At 39.5% G+C, this 26,346-nt stretch overlaps 1 protein-coding gene across 1 annotated transcript in view; it reads right to left on the reverse strand.

Annotated features, from left to right (window-relative positions):
* Nucleotides 1–19,859: 19,859 nt before the first annotated feature.
* The window catches only part of LOC108579009, a 116,672-nt gene continuing 110,185 nt past the window's right edge, over nt 19,860–26,346 (reverse strand). The window contains exon 7 of the mRNA XM_017942436.1: nt 19,860–21,087. Coding sequence (XP_017797925.1) covers nt 19,860–21,087 — 1,228 coding nt within the window. The remainder of the gene's footprint in view (nt 21,088–26,346) is intronic.

The raw sequence follows: 26,346 nt of genomic DNA on the forward strand, positions 1-26,346 counted from the left end.
AACGATGAGTAATGACTAAAAAATTAATATTAGCGATTATCAATTACTAAATTATTATTTAGTAACTATTAATTACTAAGTTATTATTAGAAATTAATTCTACTGCTTCGTTAGACAATTTAATTATATTTTGAAATGTTTATAGTAACGCGACGAAATAATTGACAGAGAGAAACGTTTTATTCGAGAGTGGAACAATTTTAAAATAAAAGTACCAAGTTTGGTGTAAAAACGTTAAACAGTAGACAGCGCAAAATTAATATTTTCATATAAGCCACTATTTTTTTTACGTCGCCGCGTGTTTCTCATCAAAGCCATTTACAGATTGTTTAATATCTCGCAATACTTACGCATCGAGTTGTAAAACGAAATGAAACTTAAAATTTAATTAAACGTCACAGGACTGCGAAGCACGACTGATATTAACACGAACATTCGTTTAAAAATAGAACGCGACACGAACGCTCGAATAATTTTAATCTAGCTGTACATTCTGGAAAAACTTTTAGAGATGCCGACGTTGAAGAAGGCATTCATCGTGAAATATTTGTACACCAGGCTGTATAAACGCGAGTCTCACCCCTTCTGTCAATTAGTTTTATATTAATTTTCATTATTTTATCAACAAACGAACTTTACTCTTGGCTCGTTTCGGGTTTACTTTAATTGTCCGTAAAACTGAAATTACTCTATTATTTGCATGCTTAAATGTTAGTGCTTTTTTTCAATTAAGTGTCTTTTCTATCCTTTTCACCAGAAACATTCTCAACGCCTATTTTACAAATTTTTTCAAAGACGAATCCAAATTGAATTCTTTAAATTATACGATTCAGATAAATTTATTTCCCTGTAGTGGTTATTAAATCAGGTGATAAATGTGCGAGTATCAAGGAAACTAAAAGGAACACGCCCACAGATAGAGCAAGCTCATATGCATAAAGTCTAAACGCGCGACCCTTTTCTTTGTTCCAGCTTGAAGGGAAAGCAATTTATTTTCGAAAATAAGAGCAGAGGAAATTAAGAGGAAAGAATTTACCCTCGAAATTAGAGGAATAGTAGATTAGCCGAAAAGAATTTACCTCGAACATTACGGAAACGTTAAATTAGGAAAAACGTGTTTAACCCCCTGAAATTAGGGCACAGTTTCTCCTACGTTTCCACTTTCATTATCTACAAACGTTACCTTATTCACAGTACAGAAAAAAAAATTAACAAATGTATTTTGTCGAAAATAACACTCTTCAAGGCTCGGTACTTTGATTCTTAAAAATGTAAGTTGAAAAAAGTTTCTCTAAGCATAATCTTATTACTTTTGGAACAGATCACAGTGCGGATAAAGGTCGGTGTCGGTGAAATAGTGTCGATAATTTCAATGAAAATTTAACGAAACTACATCGCAAAGGGTTAAAAAATTCTTTACAATAACAAATGAACTCGACACGTATAGAAAATAAAGGGAAATTGCTCTCAGGGGGCCACAAGAAAATGTTCATATTATTCTTTATCATTGTTATTAACTTTTTGAAATTCAAAACAATATCTAGTCAGCTATGATGTTCGAAATTTTTAGTCGACGAAATTCGATTCGAAACATCTGAGGCACCCCGGTCACCGATGACCATCGCGGCCCCTTCGAGGAAGGAATCTCCGGTCACAGGTGACCAACGTGGCAGCGAAGGAGTTGAAGGGGAGAAAAAGGTATATTGTAGAATACATTGGATTGGTTACCTGTCGGAACCGTGGCTCCTCACTTTGCCTGGCAGTAGAGGCGGACCCGGGCCGCGCTGTGCCCGTGCCTGAGGCCCGCAGGGCGCAGCCAGTTTCCCGGCCGCGGCAGGGTCGTGGCACCAGTTACCCCCGATCCGAGGGCCGAACCGTAGCTCCCCAGGGCTCCGAACGTGCCCGTAGTGCCCTTCAACGTGGTCATGCCCACCGGCAGGCCTGCGCTCGCTCCGTTCGATCCGTACATCTGTTGCACTGGAATTCCGTAAAACACATCAGTCCCGCCATAGCACCTGCATCTCTTTCGATTTCGCTTCGAAATTCACCCATTTATATGTATTCCTTTATACCTTTCGTCTCTTTCACTGTTTTATGTATTCTCCCTAGTGATTCACTTTGTATTCTTTCGTGTATTAACCTCTTGCGAATAACCTCTTCTCCAATCAAAATGTGAAATTGTAGAAAAATTGGGTCGATAAATAAGTTACATTCTCTCTCCCTTAGAAATTAACGAAGAAAATATGTTTCATTACCAAATTGAACAAATCCAACGTTTTAATAAGAATATATATGTTAGTAACGTGACGATTTATTAGAATGCAATAAGGCGCGAAAATGAGCGAGGAGAGATCACTTTTGTCAAATCTGTTTACAAACATTTTCAATTTCTTTTTAAGTACTTTTACTCGTCTATATTCTCAGAACTTACAATTCTAAAGTGTAATAAAGGATACTCTGCATTCGTGAAAGCATACTGAAAAATTGTTCCAAAACAGCGAAGGCATCTTTGCATGCAGTGAAAAACAGCAAATGGCAACTAGGTGCAATTGCACGATGTGAATCTCGTTTCTAATGTCTGGAAGCATGTGAAGCTGAAGCTTTAGGAAAAGACAGCACGAAGTATGAAACGATTGATTCAACTAATTGGGTCCATCTGGAGATCCTTTGTACGTCACAAATCCTTAAATTCGAACTTTTCGATCAATCTCAAACACTCCTCATTCACATCTATCACATCGCAAACCTCATTCTCTCCTGTCATTTAAAAAATCGTTTAATCTTACAATTCCCTATACCACACTTCTCAACTTCTTCCTTAACCCATTTGCATCACGACTCTACCTACGCTACTGAGTTCAGACATCAGCGGCGTACAACTGACATTGCCCGAGAGTTTATTAACGTGTCCGCACCTGCCCGAAGGTTTTACAGACACGGCCCCCATGGGCGCGGGATTGAGATACGCTCTATAGCTCTCAGAATAAATTCCGCGAGTACTACCAAATCGGTACCAGAGTGCAAGCTCCGGCCACCACTCTTGGTACGAGCGACACCTTTCTAAATCTCTACCGGCTCTGCAGGTCGGTACCCGAGCTGAAGAGACGCAGCTCACCCGCCGAGACGCCAGCGCCTCTTGCCTGCATACAGGCTTAACCACTGCCCCCGCGAGTCCAACCCTTGGTCGACAACGGGTGGGGGCCTCCCGTGGACTTATAACGTCAACCCCCGCGGTACCAGTGCCCCAGCCATACTGGTTCGCAGGATTTTTCGTACTACCCATGCAGTGCTTGCACACCTTGGCATGGGCCGGCCAACTCGGAAACGTGGGGTCGTCACTCCCCAAGGTCCCCGGGTCAGAAGGACCCGGCTCCCCTCCTGCGCTGCGTTCAACTGACAGTTAGCCCGTATCACCGCGTGTGAAAGTCGCGGCTCGCGGAATAGTCCGCGCTTGGTGATAGGTGACGTTGGTCGTGTGCGGAATATTCCGCTTACGGATGCAAATGGGTTAACATCGCCAAAACAATCGACAATTTCATTTTACCAACAAAGGTCCTTTTATCTCACCGTGTTTGCAGACGAATCCTAACGAGAAGATGCAACGTTTCTCGATATAATCTCAGTTCGCAGTACGTACTGCCATCTCTTCTCTTTGAGTTCCGGAACGGAATCCAGGTCGAATGTAATTCTCAGAAGCAAAAACCCCTGGACAAGAATGCGTTTAACGTGCCAGGACTCTCGGAAGACGCCCATCGGTCGAATATACGCGTCGAACGTGAGAAGGAAGACGACCGTTCCACATCCACAAATCCATACAACTTTCAGACGTGTACTCGTCATGTCTCGAACGTTCGTTGCTTTTGTTTAGTCGACGCGGGACGCATCTGCCATTTTTATAGTAGGCGCCGTGCAGTCTGCTTTGTGCAAACTTTACGGGGACCGTGGAACGTGATTTGAGGCGTTCGACACACGACCGTCGCATTATAATTCCCGTGAAATCGAATTGTAGAGGTTCGAAAGATAGAGAGTATCGGGAAGATTGAGTTTTCTAGAGGGAAAACAAACTTCGCGAAACGGTGTTTTCGTAATAGAAATTGGCGATTCTCTGTTGCCTTGGGGTAGTTTTAGAACTTTTATTGCAGTACTTTTAAACAGTTCTTTTTTTAAATATATCGATAAATTTGATAGGATATTCTAAGGACGAAAGTGTTATTCTAGGACTAAAGACGTAGGACTAAAAGTGTCAAGTCGAAGTACCGATTACTCGTATAACACATAATTAGGTCACTACTTTTTTTTTTTAATTAAATCGTATCAAAATTACATTTTCCTCAAATACAGTGCATGAGTAATAAGGTCACTCTAACTATTTTTATTGCTTGAAAATGTATAAGTTCATAGTGTTCTGTGAACGCATATATGAGTCCTCAAAGGGTTAACATTGCAGACAGAATTTTCTTTCGTTGTACCGATTAGAAGATAATATAATAATAATGACAGCAATTACAATTTTACTAAATTTTATGTTACGATTTTACGTTAATCGGTATCGTTCAATCCTTATTTACGTCAATTCATTGTAAAAGAAAACTTAGTTAACAGGTTTAATTAGAAAATAAAATTCATCATTGTCATTTTATCTTTCCAGTTGCTCCTACCAGAAAAATCAGAAATTTCAAAGTCTCACGAAGAGCAACGAACTAATGCAAAAAGCTCTCTTCTCTTCTTTATTAACGCATTACGTACTGTTGCGTTACTGGACCTTGATCAAGTCTTATGATCAGAAGTTCTGGCGCAGGTTGATGATTGTTCTCGCTGGTTCGAGGTGTATTAAAACTTCGTTGTTGGGTTAGATATTTTTTATTTTGATTAGATGTTTTTCCTTTGGTTAGATGTTGCAGATGTTTTGATGAATTCAGGGTTTGATTAGATGATTTTCCCTTGATTAGATGTTGTAGATGGTTTCATGAATTCTTGTTTTGATTAGATGTATTTTAGATGTTCAGTTGAATTTGGATTGTTCGTTTCGTGACGATGTGTCCCGTGCACTCGTCTTACAGTGATTGTCGGTTTTCAGGTGTGTAGGTGTATATACAGACATTAGGTTGGTTCTGATTGGTGGTTGTGTTATGGAGGTGGAAAACGTGGTGTGTTCGGCTATTGGTCGACGAAAACTGTGAAAAATTGTAGCAAAGAAAACGAACGAAATTATGCACGTTAACGTTACGATTCTATTCGATGAGCGTATGCAATAATTCTCGTGCAAAAAAGAAAAACCGTGCTGTCACCACACGTGACCACGTACTCCACCCAATGAGCGTGGTCCACTAACCTCTTTGCCGCTCCATCATTAAAAGCCACCCTACTCGAGTGCTTCAAGTGGCAACGCCGTCTTGGAACCTTTTCTAGAACGCCTAGAATACTATTATTTTCGAGTATCACGCGGGAGGAAAAATAGTGCAATTGCATCATGTGTCAGGTTGAAGCTTCCGCCTCTCATGGAATCATGTTTTAGTCATCAACAATTATTCCACTACGCGGCAATTACATACGGTCATGGTAATAATAATTACACGCATATGTATAATTCATAGTAATCGTCCGATAATCGTATAATCATTACAGATCATTTCTATGGTTCATTAAATCCCACAGAAGAATTCAATCGTGGTGTAACTAATGTGCATCCATATAATTCAACAGTGTATCGGGTTATTGTACCTTCACGCTAACGCAACTATCGTAATTTTAACATCAATAGAAATTAGAAAATCTTCATTTTTTTACAATATCCATGTAATTCAATAGTATCAAGTTATCGTACGTTCACGCTAACGCAACTATCGTAATTCCAACATCGAACAGAAATGAAAAAATCTCGCTAGAGCATAATTTTCTTTAAACGTATTTCTCGAAGAGCAAGAGCAAACAACAAATCCTCAGGCAATAGTTTGGCGAAAACAGTGAAAGCAACGATGCGCAAAGCAGCCAACCGCAGAGGCAAATTTGTTAGCAAGTTTCTGTGCACTCGACACAACTTGAAGCTTGTTTTCCTTTGACATCGTTGCAATTCGATGCGAAGAAACGTATTGAACCGATCCGTACACCGTATAACCTTTGTTTCTATATTAATCGTGGCAGAGAAGTTTGCGCTAATAATCCACCCCCTTGTTTCTCTTTCTTTTCCAACTTGGATTAACAGGAGTGCTATTCATTCTTTTTAATATAGTTCCAGCAGCGGCATGAAATCGTTGAAATTAGTTTCTCGAGAGTTTCAAAACGGCTGATTTTATAAAATTTTCAATCTCTACGCTCTGTGCGGAACTGCCTTTGAAAACACAACGGGGTGTAGTTGGTGGAAACGATATACCGAGGACGAAAATTGAAGCATTAAGCAGCGACACCGTGCTGATGCGTATAGCTGCAGTTAGGGTAGTTGGTCACTTGCGAATTGATATTTCAAATTTTTACTTGCAATCGTTCTTTTAACTCGTTGAACGTTGCGGGAGTCATCGGTGACCGGCGATGTCGAGATTAGTAAAAGTATTTAATTTGAATAAATGGTAAAATTTGTCAAATTTTCATCTAATGCGTCAGATAGCATATCACTTAAAGCGCCGGCTATTTTGTTGGAAACTCTACGTAAAGCGCCGCAATATTTAACATGCACTTTTACAAAATAAAATAAAGTAACTTGTAAAGCAGAAAATTTCTATAGTGCTTATTACAGGCACAACGACGATTTGAAGAGACGCTGAAGAGCTGAAGAGACGCAGCTCACCCGCCGAGACGCCAACGCCTCTTGCCTGCATACAGGCTTAACCACTGCCTCCGCGAGTCCAACCCTTGGTCGACAACGGGAGAGGGGTGACCCCTCCCGTGGGCTTATAACGTCAACCCCCGCGGTACCAGTGCCCCAGCCATACTGGTTCGCAGGATTTTTCGTACTACCCATGCAGTGCTTGCACACCTTGGCATGGGCCGGCCAACTCGGAAACGTGGGGTCGTCACTCCCCAAGGTCCCCGGGTCAGAAGGACCCGGCTCCCCTCCTGCGCTGCGTTCAACTGACAGTTAGCCCGTATCACCGCGTGTGAAAGTCGCGGCTCGCGGAATAGTCCGCGCTTGGTGATAGGTGACGTTGGTCGTGTGCGGAATATTCCCCTTACGGATGCAAATGGGTTAACATCGCCAAAACAATCGACAATTTCATTTTACCAACAAAGGTCCTTTTATCTCACCGTGTTTGCAGACGAATCCTAACGAGAAGATGCAACGTTTCTCGATATAATCTCAGTTCGCAGTACGTACTGCCATCTCTTCTCTTTGAGTTCCGGAACGGAATCCAGGTCGAATGTAATTCTCAGAAGCAAAAACCCCTGGACAAGAATGCGTTTAACGTGCCAGGACTCTCGGAAGACGCCCATCGGTCGAATATACGCGTCGAACGTGAGAAGGAAGACGACCGTTCCACATCCACAAATCCATACAACTTTCAGACGTGTACTCGTCATGTCTCGAACGTTCGTTGCTTTTGTTTAGTCGACGCGGGACGCATCTGCCATTTTTATAGTAGGCGCCGTGCAGTCTGCTTTGTGCAAACTTTACGGGGACCGTGGAACGTGATTTGAGGCGTTCGACACACGACCGTCGCATTATAATTCCCGTGAAATCGAATTGTAGAGGTTCGAAAGATAGAGAGTATCGGGAAGATTGAGTTTTCTAGAGGGAAAACAAACTTCGCGAAACGGTGTTTTCGTAATAGAAATTGGCGATTCTCTGTTGCCTTGGGGTAGTTTTAGAACTTTTATTGCAGTACTTTTAAACAGTTCTTTTTTTAAATATATCGATAAATTTGATAGGATATTCTAAGGACGAAAGTGTTATTCTAGGACTAAAGACGTAGGACTAAAAGTGTCAAGTCGAAGTACCGATTACTCGTATAACACATAATTAGGTCACTACTTTTTTTTTTTAATTAAATCGTATCAAAATTACATTTTCCTCAAATACAGTGCATGAGTAATAAGGTCACTCTAACTATTTTTATTGCTTGAAAATGTATAAGTTCATAGTGTTCTGTGAACGCATATATGAGTCCTCAAAGGGTTAACATTGCAGACAGAATTTTCTTTCGTTGTACCGATTAGAAGATAATATAATAATAATGACAGCAATTACAATTTTACTAAATTTTATGTTACGATTTTACGTTAATCGGTATCGTTCAATCCTTATTTACGTCAATTCATTGTAAAAGAAAACTTAGTTAACAGGTTTAATTAGAAAATAAAATTCATCATTGTCATTTTATCTTTCCAGTTGCTCCTACCAGAAAAATCAGAAATTTCAAAGTCTCACGAAGAGCAACGAACTAATGCAAAAAGCTCTCTTCTCTTCTTTATTAACGCATTACGTACTGTTGCGTTACTGGACCTTGATCAAGTCTTATGATCAGAAGTTCTGGCGCAGGTTGATGATTGTTCTCGCTGGTTCGAGGTGTATTAAAACTTCGTTGTTGGGTTAGATATTTTTTATTTTGATTAGATGTTTTTCCTTTGGTTGTAGATGTTTTGATGAATTCTGGGTTTGATTAGATGTTGTAGATGTTTTGATGAATTTGTGGGTGACGGGAGAATAAACGTACGCGTGCTCGCGCTTGAAATCTTTTATTTAGAAAACCCAGACGAGATGTCTGATGTCGTTCGTGCGACTTTCGACGGTTGAATGACTTCGCGTCGTCGGTCGGGACCCTGGCTGCCCTCGGAACGGATCTCAAGTGTCTCCTGGTACCGAGTGTTTTTGGGACCTATTGTCTGAGTGTCGCGCTGGTGCGTCCACGGGGGGTATATTGCGGTCTTCCGAACGTCGGCACCTCGGTCTGGCGGCCAAATGTGACTAAGTTGTTTATTCCTATAATCCGCTGAACCGAGACTTCGTTTTGTCCTAATCAGGTCGCAACACGTACGAAAGGAACATCGTAATTGTATATACCCCTCGGCTGAAAGTACAAGCGCCGCGCCGGTTAAATCGATAACCGTAAAACTATTTTGGATTTATCCCAGATTACACTATGCGGGGTTGCTATTGACACGAGAACCCAACCCCGAAGTGGAGTATTATCGACAAACTAAGTGCATGTTCTCATTTGGCGGAAGGAAGCTATTAAAAAAAAAACAAGCAGACCACGTCAGCAAACGCCGTACAACGTGTTGAGATAAACGACGATAAACTAGGTAAACTTCATTTGTAGAAAATTCTCATTTTGTAGAAGCTGAACAAATTATTTGATTAACGGCTCTATACTCGGATTTCAAGTGTAACGAGTAGAGGCTTGCGAGCTCCTAAAATATTCTCCAGTCAAATATACCGGGTGTCTTTTTTAACTCGACTAACTGGTGGAATATCTCAGAAGGAGTTGAAGTTATCGAAAAAATGTCCTTGCGAAAGTTGTTTAGTACGACGAGTGACATAATACGGTATAAATAATTTTTTCCCGGGTACAATATTTAAAAATTATTTTTGTAACGTTGTTCGATTAGTTTCACGAACTTTTTCCTGCTAGAGCACAATTAATCTACACGAAAAAGTAAGTCGAAAATGTGGAGTAACATTTTTTCATACGAAGCTTCATTTTTGAGTTAATAGATGTTGAAAATTCGTTACGCGTGGAGCACTTACGCGTAATCTTTTTCACGCCTACTTCTAACAAATATCACTGTAAACTACCTGTATTGCTCTTTGGATTTCTCACGTTAGGCAGAGAAAGACGAACAGGAAATACCATAGAAACCGTTCACAAAACTTGCACGCGCACCCACGAATCTTCAACGTCGATTTACTCGGAAACGAAGCTTGGTACGAAAAAATGTTACTCCACATTTTCGACTTATTTCACGCGGACACTGTGCACACAGAGTGATATTTTCGCAAGGCAATTCACGCCTGGTTCGACGCAGGATCAGCCCTTTTTCCTGCCAGCAGGATTTCCTGCGAAATCGGCAAATGAATTTCGCGGAAAATCTACGGTCAGGAGTGAAGAAAGGAGAAAAAGGTCGCGGGTAGAAATAGCGAAAATGACCTGTGATTCGTGCAGGTCGTGGTACAGCTAAAACGGAGTTGACCGAGTAAATTTAGCGGCCGTCCTCGAAATACCGAGTATCGATTCGCGCGAGCACGGTGACACGGAGAACTAATTACTTTCGCGTTTCCCTCCGATTCTCGATTTTTTTATTTCGTCCGACATCCCCGTTGTAACTGGTCACCGGGACAGCTCGTATGAATACGCCATCGAGAGTCGATGATCGACGACCGTCTCATTGCACTGCTTCTTCTCGCTCCACTATTTTTGCGTATTTTTATTTCTATAATTCTCTGTTTCCTTTTGTTCTCGGAAAAATGAAAATCGATTTCGACTGAAAAGAATTCGGAAGCTTTGTCGTGGATTATTTACTTCGAAAATTATTCTGCTCGAGTATACTTTAGAAAAATTATCACATAAAAAAATAAAGAAGATTTTACATAAAAATTGTTGTAGATTGTTTACTTAAAGAACTGTAATATTCGTGTATATTTTAGAAAAGTAGTTCAAGAGCTGGGAATTTGAATTTCCCTAGCTGGTGTTTCCCTTCTTGGTGTAGCTCGCGAATATTATTATGACAAACGATTAAATTTCACATATTACTTTAAAAAAATCACAAGAACTCAACCTCACTATCACCGTAAAGTATATTCTATCCAATTCTCTCGCAAAAATTTCGCATATTAAAACGCGCTCGTGCGACAAAGTAATCAAAGAAAATTCCTCGCTGCAGTTCTGTTTAATTTTCCATCTTCCCTTTTGTCGCGCGATTTGGAAGTTCAAAGAGCGGCTTTGTCGGGTCCTCCGCTACGTAAATTAAAAATGTTAACCGAGAATGCTGAAAGGAAAACATCACGAGTGCGGCGCAGAGATTATTAGTTGGGATAAACTGTCTGAGACCAGACGCGTTCATATAACGCAGAGGGGCGGCCACTAAGCCCCGGCATTCTCTCAAGTTTGCAAACAGCAGACGTGTTCGTTTAATTCTCCCTTAGAATTCGACAACTCGCGGGAACGTGTATCTCGAATGCCCGTGAGTCTACATGAATACTCGAGAGATGCGAAGAGCAGATTCGTGATAGCGGGCCTTGTAAAGAGCAGCGGTATTTTGCGGTCGATACACTAAATATTGAGGAGAGCGGCATAATACACATACCTGGCAGTTTTTTGTTACCTTTCTGCCTCCCGCTTTCGGTGAGAATAATGGCAAAAATACGTAGCAATATTTCGGAGAAAATTGGCGAACATTTTTCGAATGTTTTTTTTATTTCTTCCTTTTTTGGTATGAAAATACGCGAAACCAGGGAAGAAGCAACGTAGAATGGAAAGGTACTTTATTTTTATCCATATCAGAGTTTACAAGGGTTGAATATTATTTCCAATCAACCCTTTAATCAGAGAATCGAAAGCCAATTAGAATTTATTCAAGTTTCCCTAATTCCCCGGATCTCAAAATTCTATACAGAAAACAAGGTGACAATATACCAATAGTAAAATAGTGTGCATATAGGAATTTTTAAATTTCGATTTCTTTCACCAGAAATCACCCTTTCTTTCTTTCTATCATCCTGCATAATTCCGTGAACGATGCACGAATTTCTGAAACAAATCGCCACAGAAATCGCCGACGAATTCGAAAGTGTTTTCACAGATTTCAACGTTCGTCGCGCTGATTACCGTAATTTCACCGGTGTACCTTTCTCTTAGGCACGCCGCGTCCTATCGGGATGTTAATTAATCGCGGACAGCGTTCTGGTTGATAAATAAATTTCGCGCTAAACAATCGCCGCCGTCGAAGGCAGCGGTGCGGGATCGATTATCGTTATTGTCCACGTGTGTACGAATAGCGAATAACAATTATTCGGAGCGTGGAGGGGGAAGGTGGAGAGGGTCGACACGCAATTACGAGTAAGCTCATTAACGGCGAGGCGCTCATTATCCGATTACCCGATATCTATCATACGCTTTACACTTGCTCCTCGTTACTCCATTAAATTTTCATAACTATCCGCCTGAGGATTACGTTTTCGAGCTCGACCGACCAGAAAATAACCGTCTTCTGCATGTTGCCGACTTTGTGCCGGCAATAAGCCAGCCTTCTGCCTGGAAAATTAATCGGTGATTGTTAGCGTCTGGAAAATCATGCGAGCAACGACGCGCAAAGAGAGAGAGAGTTAACTCGGTTAGCCTGTAATTAGTTTGACTCGTTAGCGATTGGACATCGATTGTTTTCATTTGGTTTAGGTTTCTCGCGTCGTTTATCCGTGCAGTGAATGGAAGTTCTTGTTACTTGGAGTAATGAATTTTGATAGTGTTTCGGGGTGATTGATTGTTTGGTTGTTTTTGGAGGAAGAACGAGGAAAGTTTAGAATTCTATACTTTTATGGGAAATGTAAAAATGTGGAATTGTGCAGAATGTTATATTTTTATGGGAAAATAAGATAGAAACGAAGTTTCAAGTGTAGGAGTGTGTTGGAAATAGATGAATTTACTTGAAAAAGTCGAATTTGGAAAGTGAGAAAATTGTATGTGGGACAAATTTTAGAATTGTCAATTTTCATCAAGTTTATTGTCTTATGGAAGAAGATATTTAATCAGGAAATTAAAAAAAATATTACACTTGGAAAATAAAAAGAGTTTCTGCATTATGCTGGAGAATGCATGTCACAAAGTTCTTGTATCATTGAAATCTGGTATCGTTTTAAATCGTAAGGAAAGTGCATCATTTCGTGGATAATTTACTCAACATTTAATACGAGGATGTTATTCATCGAATGCCAACGGTGGGAGCATTTCGATGAAAGAAAATTCGAGGAATTTCGAGTATCTTGGCGGATGTCGGACAAGTATGCGTTTCATAAATCTAGCATAATTTAGCGAAGATTGCGGTACATTCCGCTGGATACCGAGATTTCTCATATCGCGGTCAAATTTAATCATTTTGAATTTATAATCCGCGAAATACCACGCGAACGGAAAGAACGCCTCGATGAAACATGAAAATAATAATAAGAGTAATGTAAAGTGATCAATGAGTATTCATTGGAAGATGATAAATATTTAAACTTTATTCGTTCAATTCAATCGTTATTTATGATTCTGTTCAATTTAATCGGCGAAAAACTTTGCAAATTACTTTACCAAATTTATTCGTAATAATCATAAATACTAATCTATTCTAATTTACGATTATCCATTCAAAAAAGTTATTGGAAGGCAGAAATTAAAAATTTCCAGAGTTGAAAAATTAAATTAAGAAGCATAAATACTAATGTATATTCTAATTTGCAAATATCCATTCAAACAGTGATTCGAAGGCAGAGTAACAAAATTTTTAGAGCTGAAATTGAAAACTTCGAGAGCTGAAATTCAATATTTTGAGAGCTGAAATTTAATATTTCGAGAGCTGAAATTCAATATTTCGAGAGCTGAAATTGAAAATTTTGAGAGCTACAATTGAAAACTTCGAGAGCTGAAATTCAATATTTCGAGAGCTGAAATTTAATATTTCGAGAGCTGAAATTCAATATTTCGAGAGCTGAAATTGAAAATTACGAGAGTTAAAATTGAAAACTTCGAGAGTTGAAATTCAATATTTCGAGAGCTGAAATTTAATATTTCGAGAGCTGAAATTCAATATTTCGAGAGCTGAAATTTAATATTTCGAGAGCTGAAATTCAATATTTCGAGAGTTGAAATTTAATATTTCGAGAGCTGAAATTCAATATTTCGAGAGCTGAAATTTAATATTTCGAGAGCTGAAATTCAATATTTCTGTCATCTCTGACAATTGCGAAACAACTAATCGAACAATTTCCCTTGGGAAAATTGGGGCAGCTTGGAGGCAAGTAACCGGCACGTTTCAAATATTTTCAGTTTCACCGGGGAAAAATATATCGCTGGAACCGTATCTCGGGCCTTTTTAAAAATTAAATTCTCTGCTTACGCCGCTACACACAATGTGCAACGTTTACGTGATGCACCGTTGCGTCACGTTCCTCCTCGACCTCCTAATTTTGCATTCATTTAAATGGACCAGAAGTACGCTTATTCCGCGTCACACGCTTCCCCGAGCCGTGTAACACCGACGTTACCAGCGAAACAAAGGGATCCAAAAATGTTGCATTAAAGATACAGACTGTGCTTATTCGACCCCTCTCTTCAACGTTCAATGTTGAAACGTTCATACTACTCGTGGCTGTACTTCCGAACTTAACGTCAGCTTTTTACCACCGTGTGCATGTATTCCGTTTAGCATTCATTTTTATTTCGTACTTCTGCCTTTTCTTCCTTCGCTATTTCAAGTCTTACCAATCACTCTTGCGTGTTATTACGGAAAGAAAGAGTATGCTACTTGAGCTTACAACTTGTTGAATAATTTTAGGTGTTTTAAAGATTTCAAGGGGTATTCTGTTGATTTACTGTCCTTTAGATTATTCCTTATGACGAATTTAAGGTTGAACAGCTGTGTATTAGAAGAGTATTTTGTGAATTGGGGAATAGCGTGGTTTATAATTGCTATGCTGCTCTGGGAATGGGCAAAAAGTATTCCAATGACGAATATTTTCGATCGAATGCCAAACTGACCAGAAACCCGTTGATTGACTTTGTATCACATCTCAGTATGGTAAGTAGTATGACAAAATTTAAAAAAATTCATTCATTCATTTTTATAAAATACCACAAATAAATTACTACTCAAATATTTTTTCTTACGATTAAAATTCGCGAATTAGATTTTGCTTCGCTGAAAAATACCGTTAAGTACCAGAAATGAACTGTTACTCAAAGATGAGATTATTCGCTGATTTTTTTTTTTACTTAGAAACTTCGCCAATTAGATTTCATTTTAAAGAGAAACATCGTTAAGTACCAGAAATTGATTGCTACTCAAAAAATTCGCGAATTAGATATTCCTTCCACGAAGAAGAAAAAAATGTCACGCGTTACGCGATTTCTATCACGTTGCTGGATTTTCTAGGTAACTGTGCTGTAGTATGTACTTTTACTCACTTTCCACAATGAATTCCACGATTTCCAGCCTTCCCGACATTTACATACATTTGAATACCGCGTTACACAATTTCCGACGTTCAAACTGATATTTTTACCAGCGATGTATTATACAACCTTCTAATTCCAAACCACGCGTTGCATTCCTTTCGAGCTTTTTTAATCCGATACAGTATTTTCCTCGATACAAATTTCGGACGTAAAATGCAGCACCGAGTGTGCCTGGGAACGTTTCGTTGCAAGCATATTTTCGATCGAACCAGTCGTGTATTCCAAGGGAGAAAATATTCGGAGATATCTCCATGTAAATGCGTTCTCCTCGATTTGGAAATGCGTATCGAAAAGAACGACTCCGAGAGTTATTTGAAATAAAATACGCATCGTCACTTTGCTTCTCTGGAAATCGCATTACCGGTTTCCAAATTGAAAGAAAAGTATAATACAGTAATGAAATAACGAAAGACTATAGTTCCGTAAATATCTGTAAAATACAATTGATCGACACTTTTTAATTAGACAATATTTCGCTGTTTAAAAATTCAGAATTTATCAGAGGAATATTTGTAATAATTCGATCGATCGTACAGCAAAGTGTTGTTTGCACAGGACGGATAATACGATGAATTTCTAAAAATTTAAACGAACTAAAAGTGCTCCACCCGTTATGCAAATCCAAACAATCGAATTTTTCAACGAATCAGCTGATGTCCGGAATTTTTTTTTATTTCTGGTCTTACAGCCTTTGGCATCACGTGCCGACTAACGAGGGCCTCGTTAGTTACTAACGAATTGTTTGGATACAATCCAGCTCCCAAAACGTGCTTTCCATTTGTTTAATATTCGAATTGGTGATGATGCAATTTGAATGTTTTGACAGTATGAATTGTATTGTTTGGGACATACTAGAGGGAAAAGTTGTACAACTTCGAATAGAGTTGTCTGAAAAAATAACATTGTGGTTGGAAAGAGAATTATATAGTTGCTGCGTTACTTTAACAATTTTTAACCATTATAAAAATTCTTCATGTTATGAAAATAAATTGCATAATTTCTTCTTGAAAGATCGTTTGGAGAATATTTCACAAAGTGAGATTTATTGTCATTTGAGAATCCTTCTCTCTCTCTCTTTAAGTAAACTCATTATTTATTTCTCGGTGAATTTCCCTATTTTTAATTTCACCGTTGAGTGTGTGTTAAATGCTAGAATAAAAAAGGAAAAATTTAAAAATTGGAACGGAAAATTGTAACATTTAACTACATTCAGCAGATAGGTGTCTCTAAGTAGGTCAGGTTAATAGGTCAACAACGTTGAATTGCCAATGACAGCAAAGATATGCACGTACACGTAACTTTTATTGCAAAGAAATTCAGCAGTTGAGGATTTGCAAGAAAATGAATTACACAATAAATTGATAAATTCAATAATTACTCTTTTATTATTGCAAACTGTAATTCTGCTTAAGAATATTTGACAATATTTGATTTTTAAGAATAATTCACACGTTATGTCAAGATTTACTTATATTGCAGAAATAAATTGCTTACAAATTTCCTTGTTCAATCAGATATCCTATCTTCTATCCTAGACTTCTAATAATATCATTTTTCATTTTTATTCATAACCTGAAATTATTCTTATTCGACGCAGTTTTCGTGAAAATAAAATTCACAGAAAATATAGCGAACACGATGTAAAAGTTTATCCCTGCGAAAGATTGCTATTGTCGCGAAGTTATCCCTGAAACGCGAAGACAGCGTGAGAAGACATTAATAAACATAATACGATCCCTGATCTTGAGGAAATTTAACGCCGGTGAGAAGACGATAAAATTAATCGAAGCCTCTCGCAGAGACTTTGGCTGTTAAAACGTTTCTCTGGTGACTTATAGAGCACGACGGACCTTTTCGCCTTAGAGTCGGCTTTAAAGAAACTAACAAGATCATACGCCGGGGCTTCTACACCTTTAGACGACCTAAGGTCTTCGCATTATGCTTTTTCTTTCAAGTAATAAGTTCCTCTTATAAGCCTAAATATTTTCAGAATTTCACAAGAATCGTTGAAAAAATTGCTTACAATCTACATAAGCCAGTAATCTCGTTTAAATAAATATCTAACATTACTTAAATCTTATCGTTATCAATGTGACTTGTACAAATTGTGGTGTCGTATCGGTCCACGATCACGGGACTTGGATCACGACGAATAGAATGTCTTATATTGAGAACTAACGAGAATCCGGAGTACAATTAAATCTTATCGTTATCAATGTGACTTGTACAAATTGTGGTGTCGTATCGGTCCACGATCACGGAACTTGGATCACGACGAATAGAATGTCTTATATTGAGAACTAACGAGAATCCGGAGTACAAGTTTATTTAATTTGCTGGTAAACTACAAGTCTCGTTTTTTGGAATGTACGGTTTGGTGTTCTGAGGAAGACTCTGACTGACAAATTGGAGGAGTGCAGAAAATTAGAGTTGGTGTAGGCGGAGTTAAAATCTGGGGGTAGAATATTGAAACGATGGAAATTCGGTGATTGAGAGGATAGGGAAAGGGTAAAAGTGGGGATGGAAGTCCGAGGCGGCTAGCGTTTTGGAAAATTCCAGTAGGAGAGGAAATCGGACATCGGAGAAGGAGAAGACTAGTTTGCTAATTAGAAAATTGGTACAATGGATAGTAAAAATGTGCTAAGTTGTCGTTCGGTAAACGGGGGTACGCTCGTCTGACGGTCCCGTTAATCCTCTGCGTCGAGGCTCGGGCAGGGCCGTTTTATGGTTTTTTTGGGAACCGTTGTTCCGTACGGAACACAAATTATCTTCAATATTTAATAGCTTTAATTAAAGTGTCTTATAATTGGAGTATATGTACACTTGTATTGTTAAACATTTGAAGAAGCTTTGGATTTTAATAGGATCACTGTTCGATACAAATGAAATATATTAGAAACGAGTATTGAAAATTTGATATTGAGAGAAAATGGAATATTAGTCTGATAATCGAAAAGATTCTGATTCTGATTAGATCGATTTCTTATCGTAGAAATATGTAAACAAGTCCTTGAGAAAATTGTTCTTTTTCTAATTTCCTTACTCTTATCTTTTTCGTAATCGTCGATTTATGGCGTTTTAATAAAACGATCAATAACGTCCATATGTCGATGTACAAATATTGCTAGAACTTGTTCTTCCTGAGACAGTTGTAAAATGCACATTGTACACCATATGTCGTATCATTTGGAAGACATATGGAAAGATTTTACGTTAAACATATATTACTATTTAAATTAATGTAACTTTTGATACACGTCTATTCTTAATCGAATAAATAAATAAATAAATAACACTTATACCGTATGATCGTTAAATTTAATGTTAATAATGCGCGACAGAAGTGTCAATACCATTGTTGACAAAAACATTAACGATGTTATTTACCTTGTTTAATGAAATAAACGAAATTAATGAAATTCGTTAAGGAAAAAGGAAACGTTAAATAAATAAGTATAAAATTCAAACTGTACCATATTGACAATAACTTTTACAGTTTCTAGTGGATAGATAAAATTGAAAGATAAAAAGCAAAAGTAGAAGATACATTGTAATTAAAAAACAAAGAACGTTTTCGAAGCAAGTACTACAGGCAAAAAGCCAACGAATAATGCAAATGCAGAAATTAAAATACAAGATAAGATAATAGAGAATTTCGAAATAATCGAGTCTTTATCAAAAACTCGTAAGAGAAGAAAACAGATATAAGTATTTATTTTCAATTATCAGTAAAATGTGTTTAATTAAAATTTTTTTTTAAATTTACCTTGCGATTTTTAAGTTTTCCCCTAATCACTCAGTACATCATCCTTATTTGTGCAGCCTTATAGCAGTACTTACTATACCTTACAGGCTTATTGAATACAAACAAAATGCATTATAAATATCGTGCAGAGATCTACCTAAAAGTCCGTAATTACGTAAGGAGTTTACGTAAGAAGATAATCACAATCTTTATCAAACCTCCAAGCCTCTTATCTCTGAAAAATAGTGCTGGAAATCTGTTCGGCCAAGCGAAATACCGGGTGGCGTACGTAAAACCGGTTCCAAAAGCGAAATACAGTTTTACAGGTTGATTTGGTTATTCAATTACACTTACAATAGTATAATAAACGAACGATGAACGAGTGACAGTACGATAAATGTTAGTATAACCAATGAACGATATTTTTAAAAAGTCTTCAATTTTAACAATTTATACGTTCACCAACTTTTTATCTCAGTACGAAATATAACTGTAACGCTGAATTTTGCATTCGAGGCCAGTTTTATGTGCGTCACCCAAACCTAAACAAAACCAACAAACCTAACACATCGTGTAACAACAAAAATTAACACACTTCACGCGTCAATTTTCTTCCCGTCCTTAAGCACCCAAACAAAGTCCCTCCCATTACCCCCAAAAAGACACAAGTTCAACGTAAAAAAGGTCATATGAACTGTATAACTTCACCACGTTTCCCAAGAACACGACAAATCGTTCGCTGTTATCCACTTCATGCGCTTACAATCGATAAGGAATTTCCTTCTAAACGAGCGTGCAGCCAGCTGGTTAGCTCCGCTTCTTTCTCAACGTCGAGCACGTTATCGATTAGCGCCAGGTGCTCGAGATCTCCTGACCTTGACACAAAACGCGTTTTTCAGCAAACTCTCACGCTCCCAACGAGAATTCTCCCCGAAGAACCAACATCACTAGAGTCTGCTTCCGGTCAGAGCTTACACGTACATGTCCATCCGATTCACGGTGAAATTTCCCAACGCGTACGGACTATGAGCGTTCGTTTTCACTAGAAAGAAGCCCCTCCTCCTCTGGTCCACCTTGTCGCCAGCCAAAACCGCTGGATACCTGGGCGGACACAGACCCAACAGATAAGACGCGAATCCCCCGCATTGCCAACCCCAGAATCCTACGGTACTGTTGATCGACTCCGCGAAATACATCACTGATCTATGATGATCACACTCGAACGGTTTCCACGTCTCCCAGCAGCCTGGCTGATTGATCCCGCCGTTCATGTAAAAGTCTATGTGCCCGCTCATCTCCACTTTGCCCTGGATGAACGCGTTCGTGTGAAACACATCCACAAAATTCGCGTCTCCAGCGTCCAACTTCTGGTCCTTGTCCACGGTGACGAACAGCGGCATAGCTGGATCTAGACCGGTGATCCTCGTCATCTTGTACGGTCGCAGAGAGTTCGCCGCGAACGCAGGTACGTGAGCGCCTAAACTGAACCCGATCACGTGTATGTCCTGCGTGCCTGCGTCTCTCAGCCTCTGCACCAGTTGGGCCAAACAGTCACCCACGTGTGGCACGTTTCTCACAACGATAGGGTAGCACGGCGCGGTGGCCAGTCGATGCCAGTCCACGGCTATCACGTTGTAATCGTAGATCTCCAGGTAGGCCTTTCGCACGTCCACCAGGTAGGACAGCTCCATGTCGGAGTCGTAGCCGTGCACGACGATCTTCGTCGGATTCGACGGTACGAAATGCGTCTGACCTAGGTTCGAGCCAGTCTCGTCCACCAGAACCTGCTGACCGTCCTTTTGATTCCTCTTCGTGTACAAAAAGAACGTCACTTCTTTGTCGGGACACGTTTGATTGTCGTTCACCAGACACGGTCCTATGAAGTAGTCCTTCGAGGTACCTTGACCGAGTGTGTTGCTGATGACGAACGGCTGGTTCTGCGCTGCCATGATGAACTGAACCAGCAGAAGAATGGTCAGAACGGAGAGGCAGAACACTGTCCACGCTGTTGAACTCTTCATCATTCTACCGGCTGGTCCAGTGGTCTTCCAGCGGGAAGACTTGTCACTGCTGCTACTGCCGTTTGGGTCGACTTCACTCGACCGCCTGGACGAAACTAGCGAACGGTCCGCGTGCCAGCCGGTCACAGGGAAACTTCGCTCTCGATCAGCACGTACCACTTGGGCGAGCTTAGAATCCCTAAAGAGGGGCATGCCGTCGCACGCGGCTCGTCTGATTGCCGGCCTGGCCTCTCTGACGTGTACGCTCGCGACAACACACGATAGACGCGCCGCCGCGCTGGTCGATTATGGTCGCGTTGCTGCTTTGAGAAAAGTCGAGCCGATGACGAATTGGAGCGCGATATTTCCCCTCGAGCTGGCATCACAGAGTCGGCCGTCACGATTGTCGCGTAGCTGAATCAATCATCGGAAAGAACGATAACAGTGGAGGGGAGGAGGAGGAACGACGATCTCTCTCCCCCCTGGTTCAATGGCATGATTGTCTACGGAGGTGGAATCGGTAACGGTGTCGCAACACGCCGGAAGATTCGGCGCGAACAAATTGCGAGTTTGTCGATACGTGGTTTTTCGCGCACGCGCGAAAGTGGAGCGGCGCCAGACGGAAATCGATGATGACGCTTGCATACGATTTCACGGATAACGTATGCACGGTTCTTGTTGCAGGAGGTGTTCCTCGTTAGGTATCGTTGATTTTTAACGGTAGTTAGTGTGGTGTCGTCAATTATCGAAGGAGAATTAGGTGGTAGGTGTATGTAGGGCTGCGTCACGGTGAATGTGTCGGTTTGGTTCACGTTGTTTAGCTTCGAGTATGTTCAAACTGAGTTGTTTAGGTTAAGATGGACAATTGTGGGTGTATGGTTGCGAGGGATGTACGGCAATGGGATATTGGAGAAGTGCGCAAGTGCTGGCGGAAAGAGGGAGAGTAGAACAATAGGGGAAGTTGGGAGAAATTCAGTGTAGGTTTTGTACCTTAGAGCTATACTAACCTAACTTTGTTTTCTTTTTTTAATTGTCTCTTATCTCCATGTTACTGCTTTTTTCTTTGTCTTGTTAAAGATGCAGGGAACTGTTTACGTTTGATAATAAATAAAGATTTGTTTACTGTTTTGTTTTTTAAGATTTGATAATGTTTGAGCTACTTCAGTGGTGTTTTTCTGTTCTGCTGTGAAATTATGATAGAAGACTTGGGTGAATGGAATTATTGTCCTGCAAGGTTACGTGTCTTTAATTTTATACTTAGCTGTATCTTTAACATATATTTATTTACAGTGTAAATCACCGTTCTTCCTGACATTTCCTTAATTTCCCATATTAGTCAAACTTGTTAATACTTTGTATGACACGATGCAGTTTGTGAAACGTTCTTTGAAAGATGGAGGATTAGGTGATGACGAATGGTGTTTGAATAGACGAAGTATTTGAAAATGATTAGTTTGTCCTTGCCGACTCTGCAACCACGTAGAAGTTGATGTGACTGTTGCAGAATTTTCAATACGATATATTCTGTAATTTTGTTTAATTGTCGTCGTTGCACGTGTTATCGCTTACGGCATCCGTTTCGTAACAAGCTAGCGCGATAGAATGAATTGTGTACCACGACAGAATCAAGGTGAACCGTTACAGATTGCATCTTGTAAGGAGAAACAACATACGAGTTTGCTTTGAGTAAAGTAAACAAAGAATACTTTGCAGTATAATAAAAAAAAAAGTATGGTACTAAGGCAAGTTTGAGAGAATTTCGATAATATCAATTATCGATGTCCGTTTCACAAACACAAATTAAAAACCATTTCATACAATATGTAGCTGATTCTACTGGTTTTTCGTTTGTTCATAAGAATAAAGAATCGAACACGAAATTCGGTAAATATTACTGCTCGACGTGAATTTTTTCATATCAAAGTACGCGTTTCATTCGACGAATGAACGTGAATCAAACAGTACCTGAGATTCGGTAATTTAAAAAATGATCATTTGAGAATTTTAAATATAGAATGAAATTCTCTGAAAACAGCCGTGCACCAAAAACGATTAGCTGGACAATTATGGAAACGAATTATACCTTTCTCCATTTAAAGATTAACTAACGATCGCTGAAGTCACATTATGGTACCCAAGGTTTCCACGATTTAGCGTTACTCATATTTCTCAGTCGTTTAAAAAGTTACATTAAAGCACGATCAGCTGAAATACATAATTACCCAATCGACATAAAAATTTGTAAACAACATCTAAGCCCAAGATACTTGGAAGACACGTGGAAGAAGATAAGTTCGAAATTTTTCAAAGTCCAAATAATTATCGAACATCGAACACGAGTGCAACTTGTGACGAGGAGAATTACACCCGGAATATTTGTTTCGGAAGTAGCTGTGAAAGTGGACGTGCACTTCCGCCGCTAGAAGGTGAAACTCTCATTTGGTATTCCGCCTATGGAGGCAAACTTTCGCGCCGAGGCGCGCAGTGAATGCGAGCCCATGGCCAAAAACACTTTTACGTTCGTTCAGAGGAGAGTCCTGGCTGTCCCAATTACGCGTCGCCCGTTCAATTATCGCCATTATTGATCGACGCCGCGGGAAAACCGCCGGGCTAGGCCGAAACATAATCGAGGAACGCTTTTTGTCCGCTGGAGGGAAAAATTGAAAGGTTTTAGGGGAATAATACGCGAAAGGGGGAGGAATGATAAGAGATCAATTTCTGTGATAAACGAGTCGATCTAATAATGTGCTGCATTTTCAACCTCCTCCCGGCGTCAAGCTGCATTAAAAGTGAAAATAAACGGGGCCGGATTTATATTAAGAGTAATTGAGCGTGATAAATTACATCTCTCGCTGATTTCAGTACTACTGTATTACGTTGTGCAGATATTTACGCGATGAAATGAAAAATTGTTTTTTAAAAATTTGGGGATTTCGGTGATTTCTCTGTTGTGGTTGGTTTGTGAATTTTATTATTATTGTGGTACAGTGAAATATGTTATAAAGGTTGCATCTCGTTCAATTTAATGGTCTGAATATTTCATATTTTCATGATAAAATATTTATGAATTGTAGGCATTTTGGGATGGTTTATGGCTTGGCCTGCGCCTCTTGGCGAGTGACAAACACCAGACCCGAGTACCCATCGGTTCGGCCCAGCGATATCTTTGCCATTTCGATGGGAGTCGGTTCTTAGCTTCGGTAAATAGACGGACGCCGATGAGTCCGAAATAAACTACTTTGCACGGCATCCTGATTTGAGTAAAGTTCATTAGACCACCTCCTACAGAATATTTCACATTTTCATGATAAAATTAGATTAGTATCAACTTGCCTAACCTTTCGATCTGTGTTGATATTATAGTACGAGCCGCGACGCGACGCAGGATTTTTCAGGAGCGAATGTAAATATGCCTCGCGTGCCGAGGCAGTCGAATTCGCAGGAATGTATACAATTAAGGACCGGAAACCTCGGCCAAGAATGTACCAAAAAAATGTTCGAAACTCGCTGGCTAGTTTAACTTTGCCAACAAAGTGAATTTTGTGAAATATAAATTTCTGTTAACATTCACAAATTTGTAAGCACCGCTTGAGAAAAAGAATTTAACTCAGGATAGTGTGGTATCCAAAAACGTATTTATTCTATATTCCTAAGCGACTGTTAAGGATTCCGGCGTCCGTCTCGCTCAACGGCTATTTTCAGAGTGTCCTTTCCGCGTCGTATCCCACGTTGCTCCGAAAAACCGTCGGAGCCCCCTCGTTTGACTTTCCGGGGAAAGGGCTTAGGTACCCGCGCGTTTTCTCTTCCTGTGTGACAAAGTCCAGGCCACCACTTCGCCGCCGGAATCTCGCATTTCTTACAAATTTTTCATTTATAAATGAAATGTGATTAGTCATAGGTGAAAATTTCATTGTCGATATTGTTCCGTACGGAACAACGGTTCCCAAAAAATCATAAAACAGCCCTGACCGAGCCTCGACGCAGAGGATCAACGGGACCGTTAGACGAGCCTAAGTAAAACTTGTACCGAACGGCAGCGCAACACATTTTTTACCACCCGTTATACCTATCCTCTAATTAGCAACCTAGTCTTTTCCGTCGGAATCCTAAGGCACACAAAATGATTTTTATTGGATACTGTGACAATACCAAAGGTTACAGATTCATAATACCTAACTGCAAAACAGTAATAAGAAGCAGAGATGCTACATTTCTTGAGTCTACTGTGAAAAGAGATTATGTTCGAGTAGAAATATCTACGAAGAATGTTAGATTTATCAGTCAGTTAGATATAACAAAAATGAATCTAACGCCTTACTAGGAAGTATATATTACTTTTGTACCTCTGTTTAATAAAGATCTAAATGTTTATGATACGTGACAAAAGGCCCTTCGGTCTCCAGCGGGGTCGTAGACAACATTAGGGCGTTGCGTAGGAGCATTCTCAGTCCGTAGACAGTGCTCTTACCATCAAGTAGAAAAGCGAACCTTCCTTGTGTCCAATAAAAGTTTATAGTTTAAAATAAGGATTATTAATTATTCAACAACCAATAACTCCCATAATCCAATAAAGAATTCCGAATTTTCGTAATTCTAGTAATAACAACGATCATTAATTCTGAAAATTCCTATGTACAACATACAATAAACGTAAATTATTTTTTCTTTCCATTTCTTAAAATTCCAGGAGAAAAAAGTATACGATTCAACAAAGAGCCCAGAATTCATGAAATCAAAGAAAAACCTACTATCGTTCGTTAGAACGCACATGAGTAACCGAAACTCACGTATCAATCTCTGCGATTTAAATTCACCGAGAGTAGAAGCGATAAATGCAAGTTCGAGTATCAGCCGTTCGAATTTTGCAGAAGAGGCAGCCCGTTTGTGCAACACTGTAACAAAGCGGATAATGCTTTTTCCAATAGTAAAACTGTGATCCAGAAAGAATTAGCTTGTTGAAAATGCACGGAGAGAGAGGCATTGAACGCTGAAAGAACTCTCTTGTTATTGTGTTGAAAAACAAGAAAAACTTTCCACGTGCACCGATAAAGCTCGAAATTTACATTTTCCATTTGCATTCGGTGAAATTATGCGAATTTCTACGTTGGAACTTATTAACGTGAAAATTATACAATTTCATATGTTATTCTTGCGAAATAACTTGTCCCTTTGGTTAATAAATAAATTTCGTTTGTTGCGTTCTCTCGAGGCTACGAAAATGTTACTAAAACTGGAAATCAGCTGGAATTATTAATCGAGGCTGTCGGGTTTAAATCGTGTCCAATTATTCTTCTGTTCCAACGTTCCGGCAGCGATCATTTGTTTTAAAAACATGCTTATTCTACATCGCCGTAAATTCCGTCTAACTCACACTAACGCAAATTATTGCAATAAATACGTGAAAATTAATGTAAAATTCTATTCTTAGCCCGGCTACATTAATTCGTAAATAAGAATA

The sequence above is a fragment of the Habropoda laboriosa genome, unplaced genomic scaffold (genome assembly GCF_001263275.1).
Source record: "Habropoda laboriosa isolate 0110345459 unplaced genomic scaffold, ASM126327v1 scaffold78, whole genome shotgun sequence".
In the NCBI taxonomy this organism is placed as follows: domain Eukaryota; kingdom Metazoa; phylum Arthropoda; class Insecta; order Hymenoptera; family Apidae; genus Habropoda; species Habropoda laboriosa.